Source organism: Penaeus monodon, chromosome 24 (genome assembly GCF_015228065.2).
Source record: "Penaeus monodon isolate SGIC_2016 chromosome 24, NSTDA_Pmon_1, whole genome shotgun sequence".
NCBI lineage: Eukaryota > Metazoa > Arthropoda > Malacostraca > Decapoda > Penaeidae > Penaeus > Penaeus monodon.
In genome coordinates, this window is record NC_051409.1 from 40,323,922 (window position 1) to 40,324,473 (window position 552).

The 552-nt window shown below is 35.0% G+C and overlaps 1 protein-coding gene across 1 annotated transcript in view; it reads left to right on the forward strand.

Moving 5' to 3' along the window:
• LOC119589022 (kielin/chordin-like protein) overlaps nt 1-552 on the forward strand; it is a gene marked incomplete at its 3' end in the record, with an annotated part of 7,962 nt that overhangs the window by 387 nt on the left and 7,023 nt on the right. The window contains 2 exon segments of the mRNA XM_037937610.1: nt 139-232; nt 415-516. Coding sequence (XP_037793538.1) covers nt 163-232; nt 415-516 — 172 coding nt within the window.

A 552-nucleotide genomic window follows, 5' to 3' on the forward strand; every position in this document is an offset into this window, starting at 1 on the left:
AATTAATGCAATTGAGAAGCATTCTGATTACCTTTCGTTACAACACATGTTACATTAGTCTAATTTTTCGTGGTTATTCAATATTAGAATATGCTGTATACAAGCCAGTGACGTAATGAATTGGCCAACTGCCAACAGAGACGTTGATCGAGAGACAGCATCATGGAGAGACTAAGTATCACTATCTCTGTCATCTTCCTGTTGAAGATACTGCAGCCTGCTCTGTCGATAGGTTTGTGCTATTTTTGTCGATGTATTTTCTGTTCTCTGGCTTTTTTTCCTTCTCATATTATGGACAGTTTTCTTGTTCTCATTAGTATGATATATATTTATCTGAAAATCGGACATTTGGTTGATATAGGCCTATGATAACATACTGTAAAATCATTGGTATAATATTTTACTTTGTTACAGATCTTTGCTATGACTGTTGCATGTACCAAAAGGGGACAAAAGAATTCGATGAATGTTGCAAGAGAATGAATTGCATTCCTGACTGTGACAATATCATATCAGGTAAGTTATTTCTTGAGATTCGAACGTGGTTACATA